The 20,915-nt window shown below is 39.9% G+C and overlaps 1 protein-coding gene across 4 annotated transcripts in view; it reads right to left on the bottom strand.

Annotated features, from left to right (window-relative positions):
* Positions 1-20,915, bottom strand: part of urb1 (URB1 ribosome biogenesis homolog) — a 430,640-nt gene that overhangs the window by 94,142 nt on the left and 315,583 nt on the right. For 2 of the 4 annotated variants that reach the window (XM_060905914.1, XM_060905917.1), the window contains 7 exons: positions 11,316-11,613; positions 10,471-10,726; positions 9,878-10,085; positions 8,968-9,160; positions 8,559-8,617; positions 8,208-8,398; positions 7,879-7,989 (listed from right to left, as the gene is read on the bottom strand). In XM_060905914.1, the coding sequence (XP_060761897.1) occupies positions 7,879-7,989; positions 8,208-8,398; positions 8,559-8,617; positions 8,968-9,160; positions 9,878-10,085; positions 10,471-10,726; positions 11,316-11,613 (1,316 nt within the window). The remainder of the gene's footprint in view (positions 1-7,878; positions 7,990-8,207; positions 8,399-8,558; positions 8,618-8,967; positions 9,161-9,877; positions 10,086-10,470; positions 10,727-11,315; positions 11,614-20,915) is intronic. The other 2 variants (XM_060905915.1, XM_060905916.1) reach the window with 2 other exon arrangements.

Genomic DNA, 20,915 nt, shown 5'->3' with positions numbered 1-20,915 from the left:
GCGCGCTCTAACTCAAGTGAGTTATAAACCGGTTCTTTCAGTTATTTCTTTTAGTACGTACTAGACTGCAACCAAAAGGCAGTTTTATTGGTGTTGGGAGCGGCTGGACCGTCCTAACCCTGGCTGATCAGAACTTTCTCCTCACGAACTGCGAAGCTTCTCCAAAGAACCTCTCCAGGCTCCTGTGAACATCTGATTCGTCAGAGATTCTCCGCTTTCTACAGAAAGGCGAGACTTTTGAATTAAGGCTGGCACTGGGCAAAATAATATTAGTCTAGTCAGTAATTAATTCACTAAGTGTGAAGTTATATTCAGAAATAAGTGTGCACACTGTATTATTGTTGATTCTCTATTATTTGGTACTATTGATTTTAATTTGGTTAATCAATAAGTCTTGCATGTTCTCTCTCTCTCTCCTAACATTCTAATTTCATTTAACTCAGTCATATTGTGACCTCATTAAGATTTCAGAATGTTTTGCCTCTAAAAAGGGCCTTTGCATGCTTAGGAAGAGCCCCTCCTCCTCTCCCTTTGTTCTTAGATAAATATCGGCTCTGCCTGGTACGACCACATTCCGGGGGGGGGGGGGGGGGGGGGGGGTTTAGCTCCTCCCCCACAAACACGTGGAGTTAGCCACAGGAGCCAACCCTCCTCTGTATCAGTATTAGATAAATACCACAAGTCCTAAGTTTAATTCAACCTTGATAGTAATTCTCCTGTTTACATTTAAAGCCATATAAACTACAGATGACAATGTATTTTAATCATTAATTTCTGATTTTTGACACACATAGTTCACTAGGCCTAGCTTTTCTTTGTCTAGTTAGCATATATAGCTAATCACCACTAGGCCTAGCCTCTTTGTCTGTTAGCCACAAAGCTAAACATGTGGCCTTAGGCCACGACCACATGGTGTCTAGTGTAGCCATATAGCTAATCACTCGGCTACACCCACACATACACAGAGACCTACTCTGTTATAAAGATTTCATTCTGTTGCCATTCAATTATTAAATTCTTATTTTTCCCTTTTTTTTAATTAATTTCCTTTTTTTAAATCTTTTTATAATAAACTCCATTATTATTGAAATTGTGTGGTGTCTATCTGCTGTTCTAAATACTTTTGAAGTCGCCCACATCGCAAAAGAACTCTTAAGGTGTATGAATAATTAGATGCAGTTTGGTAAGTGATAGATTTGAATTATCAAGTTTTAAACGAGTCTTCAATTGATTCTTTAAACGATTCACTAAATGATTCACTTGATTCACTAAATGATTCACTTGATTCACTGAGTGATTCACTGAGTGATTCACTGAGTGATTCACCGAATGATTCATTTGAATGATTCACTTCAACCAATTCAATGAGACTGATTCTATGGTATGATTCAATTCAAATGAGTTAAATTAAATGATTCAATAGGATTGATTCATTTTAACTATTAACCTTCAAATTTAATGAGACTGATTTCATGTAATTATTAAAGATTGATCACTTATCCAATCTTGAATACACAAAATCATTAATTACACCTACACTAGCCTAGACAAAGTCTTTGACTGTAGCCCCAGAGACACAGCATCTATCCAGTCAACCATCAAGAAGCTTGAAGCTTGGCTGTCCACAATAGACAAGTCTGGTTTACCTGGCAGGTTCAAGGCCTGGATATACCAACACAGCATCTTGCCTGTATCCTCTGGCCTCTGCTGGTGTACAAGTTTACAGTAGAGGCCCTGGAGAGAAAGACCAGCTGTTACCTCCACAGATGGTTGTATCCGTCATGCAGTCTCAGCAGTGCAGCACTGTACGGTAGGAGCAACAAACTCCAGCTTCCCCATCAGCAGCCTGGAGGAGTTGTTCAGGGTCTCCCGCACAAGAGAGATGCTGGTGTATCGGGACTCCAGAATGGCATTGGGAGGCATCAAAGTGCAGACAGGCAGGAAGTGGAGTGTTCAAGAGGGACTGGAGCTGGCAGAGGCTAAGTTGAGAAACAAAGCTCTTGTGGGCACAGTGGCAACAGTGTGTGCCGGGTTGGGAACAATCCCACAGCCTCAATACAAGGCCCATGGCAAGGACAGATGCCATCTAGTCCTGGAGGTGGTATGGACAGGTGTTAAGGATGTGAGAGCCAGCAGGATGGTGAGCATGCAGCAGCAGGGGGCGTGTACAAGGTGGGAAGGAGTGCTGGAGAGGAAGCTAACCTGAACTGACATCTGACAAGCTGAACCTTAGCATATAAAATTCATGGTCAAAGCTGTTTACGACATGCTACCCAGCCCAGCAAACCTGCACATCTGGGGCAAGAGTGAATTACCAACAAATGCCCTCTCTGCCTTGGAAAGGGTACACTGGAGCACATCCTAAGCAGCTGGCCAACAGCCCTTGGGGAGGGCTGCTACCACTGGCAACACAACAAGGTTCTGAAGCCAGTGGCTGAGGCCATCTCCAGAACAGGGAGCAACAACAAACACACCCACAGTCAGAGGAAAATCTCCTTTATACGATCTGAAGATAAGCCACGACCCACAGCCTACACCAGGGGTGTCAAACCTGATCCATAAAGGGCCGTGTGGCTGCAGGTTTTCATTCCAGCCATGCAGCGGCACCCTGATTTGGCTTATTCAATCAACTGACACACCCACCCTTTAATCAAGGGTGGGTGTGGCTGCAAGTATTTGACTGTGTGAAGACAGTTCAGTTGATTGAATGAGCCAAGTCAGGTGTGCTGCTGCATGGCTGGAATGAAAACCTGCAGCCACAAGGCCCTTTATGGATCAGGTTTGACACCCCTGGCCTACACCATCAGCCAGCCTGCTCTCATCAGCATCAGACTGGGAGCTGCAAGTTGATCTTGGCAGGCAACTCAAGTTCCCAAACCATGTGACACCAACCTCCTTGAGGCTAGATGTGGTGTTAACATCGCGTCTTCTAAGCAGGTCCTCTTTGTTGAGTTGACAGTCCCCTGGGAGGACGACATGGAAGAGGTCAATGAGCCACAAGTGGCTCAAGTACCACAAGCTGGTAGAGCAGTGCTGGAGGAGTGGCTGGAAAGCTCACTGTGAGCCCACAGAAGTGGGATGTAGAGGTTTTGCTGCCCGCTCCCTATGCAAGATCTACACCCTGCTCGGCATCACAGGAGCTGCAAAGAAAAGAGCCATCAAATCCATCATAGAGGCTGCAGAGAGAGCCTCTGTGTGGATCTGGATAAAAAGGTCCAAAACGTGGGTCAATGCTGCTGGTACACAAGTTAGGGTCTGATCATCCCTGGCTGGGTCACCTGAGTGAGGGTGCCCGATGGTGAATGGCCTGAAACGCCTGATGATCTCGGGAAACAATCACTGATGTGTCCCAGTGCATCTATGGATGTATCCAAAAACCATTGCTCCTCAAAATACAAAAGGACTTTGTAGACATTTACTACTTTTCCAACTAATTTCTCCTGTATTTTCTTCAACTTTTTAAATTTATTTACCCAATGGTATTAGTCATATGTATTGAACCAATGCACAGTCAGGTCTATAAGTAGACAATGATGCAATTTTCATAAATTTACCTCTGTACATCACCACAGTGAAGCAATCAAGCACAGACCTTCACTAAAGTGTAGACTTTCAGCATTAATTGAAGAGGGTTAAAGGGGAACTGAAGTCATTTTTAAACTTGCTTTATACCTTAACGTGTTATTCAATTACGTTTTCGGGTTTAGTAACCTTATATTGTGACTCGTATTGGCAACTAATTGCAATTAAATATTATACTTATCGGCCTATTCGGTTTATAGCTATGTTGAATTTAGTTCGTTTGGTCCACGGCAGGCGTCGCTTATCCGCACGATCTTCATGAGATTTGTGTGAGCCTTTGAAACGTCAAGTGTCAGCCAGGTGTCGGTGCCGCCATTTTGAAAACTGTTTTCCAAACAAAATATTGCACAAAAATGAGTTTAAATGACTATTACTGCCTACTTTTTTCAAACTTTCCCAATTGCTATCAAAAACAAACAAAACTTCCGGCTTGATAACATCAGCATTCGAAAGAAGGTGCGTGCATCTTCTGACAACGTTGGCAGATGTTGGCCACTTTGATTTCCACTGTACATTTTACTTCCGGGGCGGCACGGTGGTGTAGTGGTTAGCGCTGTCGCCTCACAGCAAGAAGGTCCTGGGTTCGAGCCCCGGGGCCGGCGAGGGCCTTTCTGTGTGGAGTTTGCATGTTCTCCCTGTGTCCGCGTGGGTTTCCTCCGGGTGCTCCGGTTTCCCCCACAGTCCAAAGACATGCAGGTTAGGTTAACTGGTGACTCTAAATTGACCGTAGGTGTGAATGTGAGTGTGAATGGTTGTCTGTGTCTATGTGTCAGCCCTGTGATGACCTGGCGACTTGTCCAGGGTGTACCCCGCCTTTCGCCCGTAGTCAGCTGGGATAGGCTCCAGCTTGCCTGCGACCCTGTAGAAGGATAAAGCGGCTAGAGATAATGAGATGAGATGAGATTTTACTTCCGTCTTACGATGTCTCGTACAGGTCTCAACGAATCTCATTTACAGCCACTGCTTTGACATATGGACTGATATATTACATAGCATATTTCAAACACTCATAACTTGCTATAGCAGTGACAAAATAGCTATCAAAAATGCATTCCTATATTTAATAAAATAAGATAAATAGAATTTTGATAATAAATTTGCCTTCAGTTCTCCTTTAACAAAAATATTGCATTAACCATTAAGGAATTACAGCTATTTTTACATAGTTCCTCCATTTTCACAGGCTAAAAAGGAACTGGACAAATTAATTTTCAATCCAATTAAATTTTATTTGTATAGCCCTTTTAAGAATAGATATTGTCACAAAGAAGCTTTACTGAAATATATAAATTCCCAATATAAATTTTAAACATATGAACTTAAAAATGTATCCCTAATGAGCAAGCCTGAGGCTTTATTTTTCAGGATTTAATTCTTAAGGAAAATGATCCAATATTACATGTTTAATTTTTAATTAGCACCAAAAATGGATAATGTATGGACTGTATGAACACAATGCTGGTAAAGTTATAGAAAAATGTCAGTTTACCCAAACCTAACAAGACAAAACAGTTCCATTCTCAAGATGGAATGGAAAGTTCATAATGACCAGAAGGGGTGAGTTGGGAGTGTTATGTTACAGGTTTTTTCTAGTGTTATAAAATTGTTAACATTTTTTTCAGGTTACAGGTTTTTTCGAGTATTATAAAATTGTTTAAATTTTTTTCACTAAAAATGTAAGTGTACCTGCACATTTTATTTATATATATATATATATATATATATATATATATATATATATATATATATATATAAATTAAATGTGTGCAGGTACACTCTTACATTTTTAACAAAAAAAATTTAAACAATATTGTAAATGTAAACCACTTGGGGGGGGGGGGGGGGGGGGACCCATGAACTGTCCCAACTCACCCCCTTTGGCCATTTTGAAACAAACAAACAAACAAACAAACAAACAAACAAACAAACAAACAAACAAACAAACAAACAAAAACCCTAAAATATCCCCCCCCCCAACATAATTTAAGCTTAATAAATAACACTATATGGTAACTCTAGGCTACATACTTTAATTCCTAACAAATCCAGAATTCACCAGCATACCTTACACCATAGAATGGAGGTGGACTTTGAAGTAGAAAATACAAGTTTTGGTTGACAAAAATATTTAACTGCACATACTTTGCTGCAGTGTCCAGCTTTGTGGCCCCAAAGGAAGTAGGTTACTCTAAGGGGCAACAGCTAACCTTCAATGTGATTCAACCTCACTGGTTGAAATTAATTTATAGGAATACAAACTCTCCCAAGTTTCCCCCATCCCCACTCTCCCCTAATACACTTGCAGGCTCATATTATATAAACAAGCAACGCTATGCTGCCTCTTATTGCTCTAAAAGACATCCTGGATCTGGAGAAAATCGTAAAGGGATGGTCCATTTTTTGTGCATAATTTGTTATATGCTAATAGCAGTCACTGCAAACTTGACCAGTGTTAATTACCTTGTGTTTTGGATCTTTCTGCAATGTTAGATTTGTTAAAGAAGTCAGTAACGTTCACTTGCTGCTTTGACATTTTGGCTGTTGTGAGCTGAACGTGTGTGGTTGCATTCATTTTCTGGAGAATTTTTTTTGCATAACAAAACCTCGATACCTCGATTATGGGGCCACCATGGAATAAATTTCTAACTTTCTGATGCTATCTTATTGTCACTTTTTACTTGTCTATTAACTTTGTACTTCATTAATGACAATAAGTATCTCAATCAATTCATGTGATTTTTACTGGCAACAAAATACGCGATTCAACAGACTTCACTATTACGAAATGTAAATCTAACTCTTAGAGCAGTGCCCAGTACTGACATTGGTACTAGTAAACAACGGCCATTGTCATAGCACAAACATGATTCTTACAGTCTAATAAGATTGCTGTGAACCTCGAATTAAAGCTAAAAGTCTACACTTTAATCACATTCTGACTGCTTCATTTCAAATCCTTTGTGGTGGTGTACAGAGGCAAAATTACCTGTCCAAAACGTGTAAATACGTAGACCTGACTACATCACCAGCCTTTTGTAGAATTTGTCAAACGTATCTACAACTTACAGATCACGGGTATTGTGTACTTTACAGCTATTTATAAAATGTGTATTAACCTCACCAACATAATGTTTGAGTTTTACTGAAGCTGAATGTATGCTGAAAGTGGCACCATGAATTTTTTTGGTACTCTATTTTAAAAAGCTGATAAAATTTGTACAAATATCAGACCAAATTACAAACACAAAAGATCTTCAATTTACCCCATTATATGTATGTACAGTTGCAGTCAGATTTTTACATACACTCATCATTGACATTCATGTCATGGTAATACTGGGTTTTCAATTATTTCTTTGAACTGCTCTTTTTATGAAGCAGAATGATTGTACACCATACATCTTTGATAAAAGAAAAAGAATAATTTGATGCATAAGTTAATTTATTTTGGGTTTTCTGAAATCAACACAGGGTCAAAATTTTATATACAGGGTCTAAAATATACATATACTCACAGATTATTAATTTAGTGGTGCTGAAGGTTCCAAAATGTCTTAACTTGCCAAAGCCTCTTAACTTCCAGTAATGGATCATGATTGACTACAGCTGGTAGCTTCTCTGTGCCAAAATAAAAAGGGTTTGTTTGACAAGTACAAGTTATTTGGAGGTGTAGCTCTGCAAATGTCTGGAAGAATTCAAAGAAATCATTGAAAGCCCAATATTACCATGACCTTCACGTCCATGATGAAATGTGTAAACTTCAGACTACAACTGTCGAAAAACACACACAAATCTGAAAGCAGTGTTGAACTAGTGAGAAGTAAGAAGGCCTGGTGCACAGTCATTATTCCAATTCATCCCAAAGCTATTCAGTGGGGATGAATGGAACACGAGCGCCATTTCAGTTCTTCCACATCAACCTTGGCAAACCATGTTGCTTTGTGCACAAGGGCACTGTTATGATGAAACAGGTTTGGGCACTTTAGTTCCAGTGAAGGGAAGTCGTAATGCTTACAGTATACAAATGCATCCCAGACAATTGTGTGCTTTCAGCTTTGTGGCAACAGTTTGGGCAAGTCTCACATGGTCAGGTCAGATGTCCACAAACTTTTGGCCATAGTGTATTTCAGAGGGGTCCCAGAATCCCCAAAAGTTACATTCTGTTGGTTTAAAAGTAAACTTAGTATAACTGTTTTATAAGTCATTTAAGAGTAAGATCTTCTGATATAATTTTTTTTTTATAATTTTGTACAGACTACATCCGTTATCAGTAACACAAACACACAATTAATTTACCTGTATAACTCAATGTAGCTCCATATGCACCAAGCAGGACATGAAAATGATTGAGTTTGCAGACCTCAGGACATTTTTTCACCAAGGTGAGCAGGAGGGTTACCAGTGCCTCTGGGGGAAATGGGGGGGGGGGGGGGCGACATGAAATGCAAGGGAGACCACATTATATGATTCTATACAACTACATAACTCAGCAGGCACAGGGCCTCCAGGACTGGAGCTGAGAACTGTAGGTTAAGAAGTAAAACAGTAGAACTCTAGGTTACGCTACTGAATCAGGTGTTATTATACTGATTTAATACTTTTGAATAGGCTGCAGCACTTCTTACCCTTAGAGTAAGGACTTATGTCCATGTCATCCTGGGGTGCCAGCATTGTGGGCAAGAAGAGAGAGTGACTAGTAACCATCATGTAGAGGGTTTCTATGGGCAACAATCCTTTAGCATTTAGCCCACTTCTATACATTGGCTCCAATAAAGAGTTCAGGGTCCACAGGAACATTTCATCTTTATAGCGATATCTAAGGGTTTTTTGTTGTTGTTGTTGTTGTTTTTTTAAAGGTGGTGGGGGTTGGTGATGAAACAAACAAACAAACAAACAAAAATAAATTCAACAAGTTAATATTCCAGGTTAGTGAATCTGTTCATTTTAAATGGTCATAGCTTCAGAAAATCACGCACTTTAAACCTGACTTAACAAAGATGTTCCAGTCCAAATCTGTAATATCCTCTGGAGAGACCTGGAAGTATGCAAATGCAAACACACACACACACACACACTTGCTATTCTCATAATAAACAAAAAATAAAATAAAAACAGTGTCTTGAAGATTAACTGTTTTTAATATTATGATAAATGTATCCTGCACAAAGTTATAACATAGTTATAACCTTTTAAAAGGTTCAATTTTTACTTCAGGAATTAATCTGCAGAAACTGACAGCCATAAAGAAATAGGATCAGGATTATCGTGGACTGCTGTATCTTGGTAAAAGGAACTGGAATAATGAACTTGGTAAAAGAACTTGGGATTTTGTATTTGACAACTGTCTCAACATAGAACATGCAGAGAAACATGTTCTATACATACCAGCAGTGTCTTCAGTCTCTGCAACATGGTCGCCTCAGTTTTAACAAGTGTCTTCTTGTGTTCCTTATAAGTTGTTGACAACCAGCGGAGGGCAGACGTGAGCAAAGATTTCCTCCAATGTAAATACTCTGGTGTACAGGCCAGCTTCTCAGTGATCAAGTCTGCCAACTGCCACCTGAACCAAAACCATTCACTACACATAAAATCTAGATAATTGGCAAAAACCAATTACAGGAGACAGATACATTTTATAGTATAGATTGCAATGATCATGCTACATTATTGTTACAAAAACATTTACACTACTTCATTTCAGCCATTTAAAAAGACAGCTTAAGAAATCAATTATTAATAAATTGTCAAAAAAGGACAAACATCTGGTGTGTAAAAAGTAACATTTTTAAACTGATGTGTTAATCATTTAATAGGCAAGTGAGGTAATTTGGCAAGTGACACTTTCAAAACAGTCCCTCTCTGTCATTTGCAAATTAAGGATAGGCCTACCCCAGATTCAGAATAAAGTTGGTCACATTCTAAATTAAACTGAATTGTAACAGATAGTGCATTTGCCACTCCTTCCCCCCCATGTGAATAATAGCACCAATCCTGTTAGATGAGGATGCCTGTCAATTTTAGGCCACTCTTCAATGGGCTGGGTGGACATTTCAGCCATATTTTTTGAAGGACTGTTTTGGTGTTTCACTGCTGCTCCAAACAACTACATTTGTTTATATGTTTAAGAATTTGCAAGTTGGTCACCATATCCCAGTCATGCACAGATTTGGCACTATGAAATTTTGGCTACTACTGCTGTCATCCTGGAATGGGGGAATGTCAACGATAATGTGCAACTTGCTCAATACAACCATTCCCAGTCAATATGCAGAGTCTCTGGTTTAAACAAGATTACCTTTGGTCACTGGTTTCTGGTTCCTCAAGGAGGACAGGCAAATCACATATTAGTTGAGTAAGATCCGAAGCCATAGCTCCCAGTGGAATGAGGCTGGAGAGCAGCTCCACACACAGTTCCAAAGGCACATCAGCATCCACCTGTAGCACCGAGCTTGACAACTCAGCCAGCAAAGCTTTTGTCAATATCTGCAGGACTTCCTTTTTAACTGTTCATGACAGGACAAAATGTCATAATTGGAAGTTATAAAGAATGCTACATATAAATGAAACTCAGGTTCTGGGCTCACATTCCTAAATATGTGCATGAAGGCAAAAAAAAAAAAAAAGGTTGTAATAAGCCAGAAAAGAAAATTTAACTGCAATAATAATGTGCAGTGATGTCACGGGAGTGGTTCTGCTGTTCCACTTGCCCACAGCACTCATGGTTTATTCACTGTTCATTTATAAAATCAAATGTGGGGTTACACAATTACCGCTTTTAAAAATGAGGCTCCTGTCCTCAATATAACCCTTTCTGAATATTCACACATCAATTAAAAAAATAAATAAAAATGTAAGCCTTTTTTCTGTTAATTTATCAGTAGTACTGACTGTCTTTAGGTCTGCAGGGATCTTCAGTGGTAACTTGCTGAAGGTAGCTGCTCAGCAGAGAAAGGAAGCCACTGTTCTGAACTGTGATGGGTGCAAAGTCAGTCTGTTCTAGGCACCAAAGCTCAAACGTTAGACAGTGAGTGGAGCAGTTCTGCACCAGTAGGGCTGCAAGCTCTAGAGAAGAATGGCACTGCAGGCAGTGGAGAAGAATATCAGTGGGGATCAGTTTAGCACAGCCAGGTTCTCTATGCAGCACCTACAAAAAAACAAAACAAAAAAACCCCCACATTAATAATAATAATAACAATTTTAGTGACAAGTATTTAAAATTAATAATTTTATTTAAAGTAAAAGTATTATTTAAAGAAAGCAGCCCACAAAAGCACAGTGTTTAAGATCAATCAGTTTTTACTAGGGGTTCATGATTACAAATTTTTACTGGTTGTCTAGTAATTAAAAATCTAGTCAAGTACATGTCTTTCCTCATTATATACAAAAGCTTTTTTTTCTTCCCTTTTGCTTTAATGAGCACTTTTCATGAAGGGGAGGGGTGTGAGACCAAATGAGATCATTAAGAATCAGAAAGAACAGTCATTAGACTGTTCTTTCTGATTCTTAATGATCTCATTTGGTCTCACACCCCTCCCCTTCATGAAAAGTGCTCATTAAAGCAAAAGGGAAGAAAAAAAAAAACTTTTGTAGTTGACTAGTAATTAAAGCTTGTTTCTTTACTGTCTTCTTCACTGCCCCCCCACACAGTGCAGACTAGTGAATGCATTATTACTCAACTAGTCTATGCAACCTTTAGTTTTTATCCGTTTCAACTTCAGCTGTGCTATACATACCTGTAAAAAAATATCTTCCAGTTGAACACTGTAGCAGGTGCTATGGAGGGCAGCTAGACTGTGCAAGTGCACCTGAGAGAGACAGAAGGTGGCGTTTCCAGACCGAGCATTAGATATGTTCTTGGTGAGGACTGTCAGGACAGCTTGGCCATATAAACTCATCTTGTCACCATCAGCCAACAGGCTGCTCTTGGGCAGCATCAGCAGAGCTGATAACACATCCCTCACACTGGAAGGATCCATGTACTCGTACAATGCCAAGAAGGCTTCAACAGTCTGAGAGCCTTCTACCAGACACCTAGTAAATGATACCAGTTTAAGAGTTAATCCCAGTCATCATGTTGCTAGCAAACTGTAAACTATTTTTGCTATTTTACAATATTTATACATTTTAGTTTGTCATTTTAAGGCCTGTTTTATGTTAATTATTGGGTTGAGCTGCAACCAAACGGAAATAGTGCATTTAAATAAAATATTTTGACGAATTGAAAACGCTTGCTGAACTGCTGCATTAGGTTCTGTGATCTATGACTAGGCAGATGGTTAATTTGCTCTATCCAGTCTAAAGATAAAAACTGAAATTTGGATAAAAGCAGCATGTACAATTAGCCAATAACCTGTTCAGAGGACCTACAGAGAGAGTGATTATCCTCACCAATACATCATCAGGATCTGAATATTTCTACAATTATGGAAATGTTAGTCATCATTCCTCTGATAAATCAGAAATATTTTACCTTGAACTGCAATAAAAACGTGATCAGTGGAAAATTCTCTAGTGCACAAATTGGAGACGACATCTTTAGGCCACACCAATTTAATTAGTTGGTTCTCGGAATTGCCGCTTGAAAAAAATGCAAAATGAAAAAAAAAATCGAAATCAAACTCCCGCCAACAGAAAAGGTCACGTGATGCCGAAAACCAATCAAATCCCCCCTTTGACTTTAGATAAAGACTTGTGGAAGAAACATGCCTGTGGAGGGGAATCCTACAAAGCCTGTGTTTGTGATTGTTAGGATATTCAGTGAACAGAAGCATAAAATCTTTGACAAGTATGTTGAAATTCTGTTTACTGGTTTGCCTGTATTGTTTGGTCTATTTCCACTGCTAATTTTACCATCAGAGCATTTTTTTAATTTTATTTTGCCTGCTCGCTTCATATTTTTCCTGAAAAAATCCGAGAACCAACTAATTAAATTGGTGTGACCTTATGTTGAGATATTTCTATCAGTTTTTACTTGTTTGAAACCTTCTTAGTTAATACTGTACATATTTATATTATTAACAATAAACCTTACATCTTTATTATTAACAATAAACCTTGTCCATTTTAAACAGTATAAAATTATTTAGCACAGTTTAATTAAATAAAGATTAAACATAGGAGGCAATCATTGCATTTTCAATAGGCATGTTATCTATGGAAGCAATTTTGTGCCAAAATGTTCATACAATACTTTTGAAATATCAAACGAAACGACAAATCAAAATACAAAAAAAGAACAAAAAGTCAAATTTTTTAGACTGGCAAACAAATTATTCGTGTAATCGTGCAAAATATCAGTCTATTACTCTTCAGAAACCTTTTATTTTTGTTCCGCGTCTTTCTCAGTTTTGCTTGACGTAATTTATTTTGGTTGCGATTCCAGCTTTCCCGTTTGCGCTCCCTGACTTTTTGCTTGCAATTTTGGCACAAACTTGACGTGTGGGCGGGCTGTCCAGGAATGCATTCCCATTGGCTAACTTGTGTTTGACTGACAGCTACGCTCAGCCATTCCCTACTCGGATTTTGGCGGACTGTTTGCCGAGTGACCGATCCATTGACGGTAAACAAGGATCGAGTGGACTTCAGTGGCGACTATGATACTGAATTAATTCAACAAAGTGTAAATTCAGTATCATAGTCGCCACTGAAGTCCACTCGATCCTTGTTTACCATCAATGGATCGGTCACTTGGCAAACAGTCCGCCAAAATCCGAGTAGGGAATGGCTGAGCATAGCTGTCAGTCAAACACAAGTTAGCCAATGGGAATGCATTCCTGGATAGCCCGCCCACACGTCAAGTTTGTGCCAAAACTGCAAGCAAAAAGTCAGGGAGCGCAAACGAGAAAGCTGGAATCGCAACCAAAATAAATTACGTCAAGCAAAACTGAGAAAGACGCGGAACAAAAATAAAAGGTTTCTGAAGAGTAATAGACTGATATTTTGCACGATTACATGAATAATTTGTTTGCCAGTCTAAAAAAATTGACTTTTTGTTCTTTTTTTGTATTTTGATTTGTCGTTTTCGTTTGATATTTCAAAAGTATTGTATGAACATTTTGGCACAAAATTGCTTCCATAGTTATCTTGTATTGATAGTTAAGTTCAGTCCTGTCAGCACAATTTAAACATTACATTCTAATTTTCAGATTCATCACCCACTTTTAAACAGTGGGGGGAAAGAATCATTTGTATGCTTACTGTTAAAGAACAAGTAGTTCATATTTGAATAGTGTAATGCTCCTCATGGATTGCACACAGCATCTACTTAACCACAGTAGCGGTCATATAAAATAAAAAAAAAATATCATCAGACCTTTTCAGTTTTTGCATGGTATTATAGGTTTAATATAAAAAAAATAGATTACATTTTCTTTCTTGCCCATTAATCTAAATAAAATATTCATAAGGAAAAAAACAAAGATTCTCTATCAAACTGTGGGTGGTAAAAGAGAGCAACTGGACTTGCTTGAAGACGTTTCACCTCTCATCCGAAAGGCTTCTTCAGTTCTGTCTGACTGGTAGGGAGCATCAGGTATTTATCCTCTCATGGATGAAAAGCTCATCTAAGGTGTCATAGAGTCATCCTGTTGGTGTGGGTCACTGGGGGCTGGTTGTGAACAGCCTCGAGAGTCATTAGGATGATCAATGGATTGCCCGTTAAGGTGATCAATGGAATGCTGATTCTCTCTGTCCTCCTGTGAGTCACTGAAAACAGCTGGGTTTTGGTGTGCATTCAGTTGTCTGGGAAGTGTGCCAAGGACTGCATTGTAGGTGGCTGATAAATGATGTCTTAGACCCCCACCTCTGTTCAGTGATGGCCGTTCCAGGTTGACAAAAATGGCTTTAACTCCTCTATCATACCAACGATCCTCTCTGGCTAAAATGCGTACGTTGCAATCCTGAAATGAGTGTCCTTTGTTGTTAAGATGAAGGTAGACAGCAGAGTCCTGGCCTGAGGAACTGGCTCTCCTGTGTTGAGTCATGCGCCTGTGAAGCGGCTGTTTTGTTTCCCCAATATACGAGTCAGTGCATTCCTCACTGCACTGAATGGCATACACTACGTTGTCCTGTTTGTGTCTGGGTATTCTGTCCTTAGGGTGGACCAGTTTCTGCTTCAGGGTGTTACTGGGTCTGAAATCTACCAGAATGTTGTGTTTGTAGAAGATCCTCCTGAGTTTCTCAGATAGACCAGAAATGTAGGGAATGACAATGTTCTTGCGTTTGTTCCTGTTATCCTCCTTGTCCGTTCTGTTCCTTTTTCTGCTCTTGAGGAAAGACCAGTTGGGATACCCGCAGTTCTAAAGTGCTTTCTTGATGTGATTCTGCTCCTTCTCTTTTTCCTCTATCATTGTAGGGATATTCTGAGCCCTGTGTTGCAAGGTCCTAATGACCCCCAATTTGTGTTCCAGTGGGTGGTGACAGTCAAAGAGTAGGTACTGGTCTGTGTGTATGGGTTTCCGGTACACCTCGATGCTCAGGCCTCTGTCTTGTCTAATGTGTACATCACAATCCAAGAAGGATAGATTATTCCCACTGACGTCCTCCCGAGTGAAGTTGATGTTAATATCCACTGCATTGATGTGCTCAGAGAAGGCTTCCACCTCATGGGTTTTGATTTTAACCCAGGTGTCATCCACATATCTGAACCAGTGGCTGGGAGCAATTCCTGAAAAAATGGTCAAAGCTTTATGTTCCACTTCCTCCATGTAAAGATTGGCCACAATAGGGGATATCGGTGAGCCCATAGCACATCCATGCTTCTGTCTGTAGAAACTTTCATTAAACTGGAAATAAGTGGTAGACAGGCAGAGGTCAAGCAGGGTGCAAATCTGGTCCGTGGTGAGGTTCGTTCTATCCAATAAGGTGCTGTCTCGAAGGAGTCGTTTTCTAACAGATTCAACTGCTTCTGTGGTGGGAATGCAGGTGAACAGAGAAATGACGTTGTAGGAAACCATGGTTTCATCTGAGTCTAGTTTGAGGTCTGCAACTTTAGTAGCAAATGATGTGGCGTATTCCCAACGAGAGGAGCCAGGATGGTGGCTAGGTGTTTGGCAATGTTGTAAGTAACAGAGTTTATACTGCTGATGAAGCCGTTTTTGTCAACCTGGAACAGCCATCACTGAACAGAGGTGGGGGTCTAAGACATCATTTATCAGCCACCTACAATGCAGTCCTTGGCACACTTCCCAGACAACTGAATGCACACCAAAACCTAGCTGTTTTCAGTGACTCACAGGAGGACAGAGAGAATCAGCATTCCATTGATCACCATAACGGGCAATCCATTGATCATCCTAACGACTCTCAAGGCTGTTCACAACCAGCCCCCAGTGACCCACACCAACAGGATGACTCTATGACACCTTAGGCCAAGTTTACATTAGACCGTATCTGTCTCGTTTTCTTCGCGGATGCACTGTCCATTTACATTAAACCGCCTGGAAACGCCGGGAAACGGGAATCCGCCAGGGTCCACATATTCAATCTAGATCGTGTCTGGTCCGGTGCTGTGTAAACATTGAGAATACGCGGATACGCTGTGCTGAGCTCTAGCTGGCGTCATCATTGGACAACGTCACTGTGACATCCACCTTCCTGATTCGCTGGCGTTGGTCATGTGACGCGACTGCTGAAAAACGGCGCGGACTTCCACCTTGTATCACCTTTCATTAAAGAGTATAAAAGTATGAAAATACTGCAAATACTGATGCAAATACTGCCCATTGTGTAGTTATGATTGTCTTTAGGCTTGCCATCCTTCCACTTGCAAGTGGTAAGTGATATGTGCTGGGATCACACACACAGCGGCTCAGTCCCGAATCACAGCTCGCGCACTCTGTGAGCTGCGCAGGGCCAGAGTGCGCACCCTTCAGAGGGCACTCGCTGTTCAGGGCGGAGTGATTTGGAGCACAGGATGCCTGCGGAGCCGAGCGTATCCGTGTATTGGTGTTGCTGTGTGCACGCGAATCATGTATTGGTGTTGCTGTGTGCACACTAATCGTTTTAAAAACGTTAATCTGATGATCCGCCGATACGGTCTAATGTAAACCCCACCTTAGATGAGCTTTTCATCCATGAGAGGATAAATACCTGATGCTCCCTACCAGTCAGACAGAACTGAAGAAGCCTTTCGAATGAGAGGTGAAACGTCTTCAAGAATCTTCAAGCAAGTCCAGTTGCTCTCTTTTACCACCCACAGTTTACTATGACCTGGATGACTGAGAATCTTCACAGACATTCTCTATCAAAAAAAAAAAAAACCTAATTTAGATAAGTATTTAGACCCTTTGTAGAAGCACCTTTGGTCTCAAAGCTCTGCACACTAGATTTGGGCACCAAGATTCTAGTTTCTCCCATTCTTCCTGAGGAATCCTCTCAAGTTTATTCATATCGGATGGAGATTGCCCATGAGCTTCTATCTTTGAATCTCTCCAAAGATGTTCTTCAGGGTTCAAGCTGGGGTGTGACTGAGTCATTCACTGACATTCAGACTTGCAAGGCCACTCCAGCGCTGTCTTGGCTGTATGGTTTGGGTTGTTGTGCTAAAAATTTAACCTTTGCCCTAGTCTGAGGCTGCGTACAGCAGGATTTCATCAAAGGACCTCTCTGTATTTGGCTGCATTCAAATGTGCGCAGTCTCATCACTGTCGCTGAGAAGCACACGATAGCATGGTCACCTCTGTGACCAAGGCCATTCTAGCCTGGTTACGGAGTTTGGCTGGATAGCTACCTTTGGCAATGAAGTCCCAGTGGTTCTAATCATCTTCCATTTCACAATGATGGCCATTGTGCCCCTGGTAATGCTGCCCATATCTACTGTATATATCAAAATTTGAACTTCATGACTTAGAATTTGTTACTCCAGTCAAGTTCTAATGACAGATTAAGATAATCAAGACAAACAACAGGTTTTGCTTTAACATTATGGATTAATGTGTGTAGATTAAATGGTCAAAAATAGATTTAATCCATTTTAAATTGAATAACACAACGTGTGCAAAAACTGAAGTGGCCCGAATGTTTTCTATCCTATGGTACGTGTCCACTGAAAAGCAGAACTTGTGAAATTGAATTCCATGTGAGCTATTCTCTGAATATTGTCTACACTGCATTTACTGCACTAGTAATTTCCACCTCTCAATAAACAGTTTCATCTCATCTTTAATCTACACATCACAGACAGCAACTATGTTTGAGCTAGAGGACCATAGGAACCATGAAATAACCCTGACAATCGCATCCACAATGAACAATTGTGCCAAGTTCACGCTAAGCTGCTGTTAATATTGCTTAAAGGCCAATTTATATTTCCTTGTCAAATCTATGCCATAGAGTACATCATAGCCATATACCCTACACCACAGTCTGATATGCACCTCTTCAGAAATGTAACTACGTGTTGCGGTGACAGACCACAACAACCATGACTGGTCATCTAGTGATGGGAAGTTCAAATCTTTGAATCTCATTCAGTAAATTGAACAAATCTTTTAATGAATAAATTGTTCATTTTGTACACTGGAACTAGAGTGACACTGTAGCCTTTATTGTTCTCAGATACTAAGAGCCACATGGTTTGTTTTACTTGGTAACAACACAAGTATAATAAGCATACACAAGTATACTGTTGTTAAGCTCAAACCACCTTGTGGACCACAGCCTATCCCTATGGAGTTATTCAGTTGAAAGACTGATTATTTCAATCGCTTGCATGAGAGCTCTGCACCCATGAGTAAATAATATTCTATTCATTGTATAATAGCTATTCCCATTAGCCTACCTGGTCACTGAAGACCTGTAGTGGATGAACTCATTCCAATGGAAAGAAAATTAGACACCCATTCAATACCTACATTACACACAGCGAACTAGCTATGGAAATGTTCTGAGTCAGCTGAACAGCTAACATTAGCAAGTACTCGTCTCGAGTAAGAGAACTGTCCTTGTGACAGCTGTAACAATGAATGGGAGACTCAAACATGAAAGACGAGTAGTTATGATTTATAACCAAATCACTCACTATAATTATTACCAAACGTTAGCCTCTCCCAAGTCAGCTAAAAGTCTACACTTTGTTCCTGTATTGAAACAGGACTATATTTGGCAAAGTATAACATAAAATAACCTGATATAAATTTAGAATGCATTCATTTATAATCAGGATTTGCTATAAACAATATATGCACTATAAACAATCTCTCTGTCTGAAGGGCAGACAAAGTTGGATGTAAAAGTTAAATAAAAATGCTTAAATATATATTTAAAAAGTCAAATAAAACGATGCTCTTCAGCCAGAAATGAAGACCTATGGTTATGATTTGTGAAGGAATCAATCATCCCTACACTGGGAACATGAATTGGCCATGTGACAAGTGAATGAAAGACTCAGATCCAAAAGACCCATTTGTGAATGAAAATCAGCCCGAGTGGCACGCGTGCACAGACCAATGAAAAATGAATGTCTCCATGAGAAATTCAGTGTGTTACTCCCGAATCATACAAAAGATTAGATCAAAATGAACGAATCATTCAAGGACGACACAAAATAAACATCTAAAGTGTGAAGCACAATAATGGACGTAGACACAGAAATGAGAGCCAATAACCATGAAAATAATACAATAACAATGGCTCTGTAATGATGATAAACAGCACAATATTCGCACTATGTAGGTGTAAGCAGCTTCCTTTCATGCGCGCGGTGATTGCACTTAATCCAGGGCAGGTGCTTGTGCTTGAGTCAACGGACTTTCACTCACTCTGAATAGCGCGCGCCTATTAAGATAGGCGCGCGCTATTCAGAGTGAGTGAAAGTCCGTTGCACGGGTGTGACAACCACTTTCCTTTCATTGAACTAGTAAATACATAGTCATAAAAAGGTTATGTCAGGAAAAGTTAATACATGGTCAGGACAAGTGGATTAAAAAGTTAATGTCGAGTCCTGTAGACATTGTCACAGAGCAGCTTTACAGCAAAATATAAACTTTAAAACATACACATTTATCCCTACTGAGCAAGCCTGAAGATGGTGGCAAGGAAAAACTCCCTGAGATGACATGAAGAAACCTTGAGAGGAACCTCAAGAGAACCCATCCTCATTTGGATGATAAAAGATGGCGTGATAAGTAACACACTTCTATGGTCAAAAAGTGCAACTGAGTAACCAGGAAATTCATTATAGTTTTAATGTAAAGTCTATTTTTGTTAAAGCAAAAGCAACTGTTCGTTGATGGAGATTCAAGTGTAAAACTGATCATGGCAATTGTCCTAATCCATAAAACAGAAATTTCACATTTCAAAAACTCTAACTTTTTGTCCAAGAAACATTTTATATACACACACACACACACACACACACACACACACACTAGTGCATCTCAAAAAATTAGAATACCATGAAAAAGTTCCTTTTTTTCATAATTTAATTCAAAAAGGTAAACTTGCATATATTCTATATTCATTACATGTAAAGTGAAATATTTAAAGCCTTTTTTGTTTTAATTTTGATGATTATGGCTTATAGCTCATGAAAATCAGAAATCCAGTATCTCAAATGATTAGAATATTCCCTAAGATCAATCAAAAAAAGGATTTACAATACAGAAATGTCCAACTTCTGAAAAGTATATTAATTTATACACTCAATACTTGGTTGGGGCTCCTTTACCATGAATTACTGTATCAATGCGGTGTGGCATGGAGGTGATCAGTCTGTGGCACTGCTGAGGTGTTATTGAAGCCCAGGTTGCTTTGATAGTGGCCTTCAGCGTATCTGTATTTTTGGGTCGGGTGTTTCTCATCTTCCTTTTGACAATACCCCATAGATTCTCTATGGGGTTCAGGTCAGGCAAGTTGGCTGGCCAATCAAACACAGTAATATCATGGTCAGCAAACCATTTGGTAGTAGTTTTGGCACTGTGGGTAGGTGCTAAGTCCTGCTGGAAAAGGAAATCAGCATCTCCAAAAAGCTCATCAGCAGATGGAAGCATGAAGTGCTCTAAAATCTCCTGGTAGATGGCTGTGTTGACTTTGGACTTGATAAAATACAGTGGACCAACACCAGCAGATGACATGGCACCCCAAATCATCACAGACTGTGGAAACTTCACACTGGGCTTCAAACACCTTGGATTCTGTGCCTCTTCACTCTTCCTCCAGACTCTAGAACCGTGATTTCCAAATTAAATGCAAAATGTACTTTCATCTGAAAAGAAGACTTTGGACCACCTGAGCAACAGTCCATTTCGTTCTCTCCTTAGCCCAGATAAGACACTTCTGACATTGTCTCTGGCTCAGGAGTAGCTTGATATTAGGAATGCGAAAGTTGTATCCCC

Source organism: Neoarius graeffei, chromosome 23 (assembly GCF_027579695.1).
Source record: "Neoarius graeffei isolate fNeoGra1 chromosome 23, fNeoGra1.pri, whole genome shotgun sequence".
Lineage (NCBI taxonomy): Eukaryota > Metazoa > Chordata > Actinopteri > Siluriformes > Ariidae > Neoarius > Neoarius graeffei.
Note: the sequence above shows the minus strand (reverse complement) of the source record. Positions and strands in the feature narration are given on the sequence as shown.